A 367-nucleotide genomic window follows, 5' to 3' on the forward strand; every position below is an offset into this window, starting at 1 on the left:
CATGTGCAGGACAGACCCCGACTGGCCCCCCGACATGCGGGTAAGCCCCTTGCTGGTACGTGGCCTCCACCTGCTCTGGGGACAGGGCTGTCCCCGCTTGGCGGGGGAGTGAGCCTGACAGGTTAAAGTGACAGGGCTGGAAGCTGGCACTAACCCACCCCCATCCCGGAGGGCTTCCCTCCCTTGCTGCAGCCAAGCTGCCTGGTGCTGTTAGGCGGGGCTCATTCCTGCCTGCTGGGGCCTTTTCCTGTGTTTGGGGAGGTGCTGGGGGGGGACGGGCGTGCTCTGGGGCCCCAGAGACCAGCTGGCTCTCCTGTGTTCTCTTGGGGGGGGCTGGCTGGCTTCCCTGGGGGCAAGGGGGCAGCCT

The 367-nt window shown here is 67.3% G+C and overlaps 1 protein-coding gene across 1 annotated transcript in view; it reads left to right on the forward strand.

Annotated features, from left to right (window-relative positions):
- The window catches only part of FLAD1 (flavin adenine dinucleotide synthetase 1), a gene marked incomplete at both ends in the record, with an annotated part of 1,949 nt that extends 1,909 nt beyond the window's left edge, over window positions 1-40 (forward strand). The window contains one exon of the mRNA XM_010294960.1: window positions 10-40. Coding sequence (XP_010293262.1) covers window positions 10-40 — 31 coding nt within the window. The remainder of the gene's footprint in view (window positions 1-9) is intronic.
- Window positions 41-367: the final 327 nt, after the last annotated feature.

The sequence above is a fragment of the Phaethon lepturus genome, unplaced genomic scaffold (assembly GCF_000687285.1).
Source record: "Phaethon lepturus isolate BGI_N335 unplaced genomic scaffold, ASM68728v1 scaffold36569, whole genome shotgun sequence".
Classification (NCBI taxonomy): domain Eukaryota; kingdom Metazoa; phylum Chordata; class Aves; order Phaethontiformes; family Phaethontidae; genus Phaethon; species Phaethon lepturus.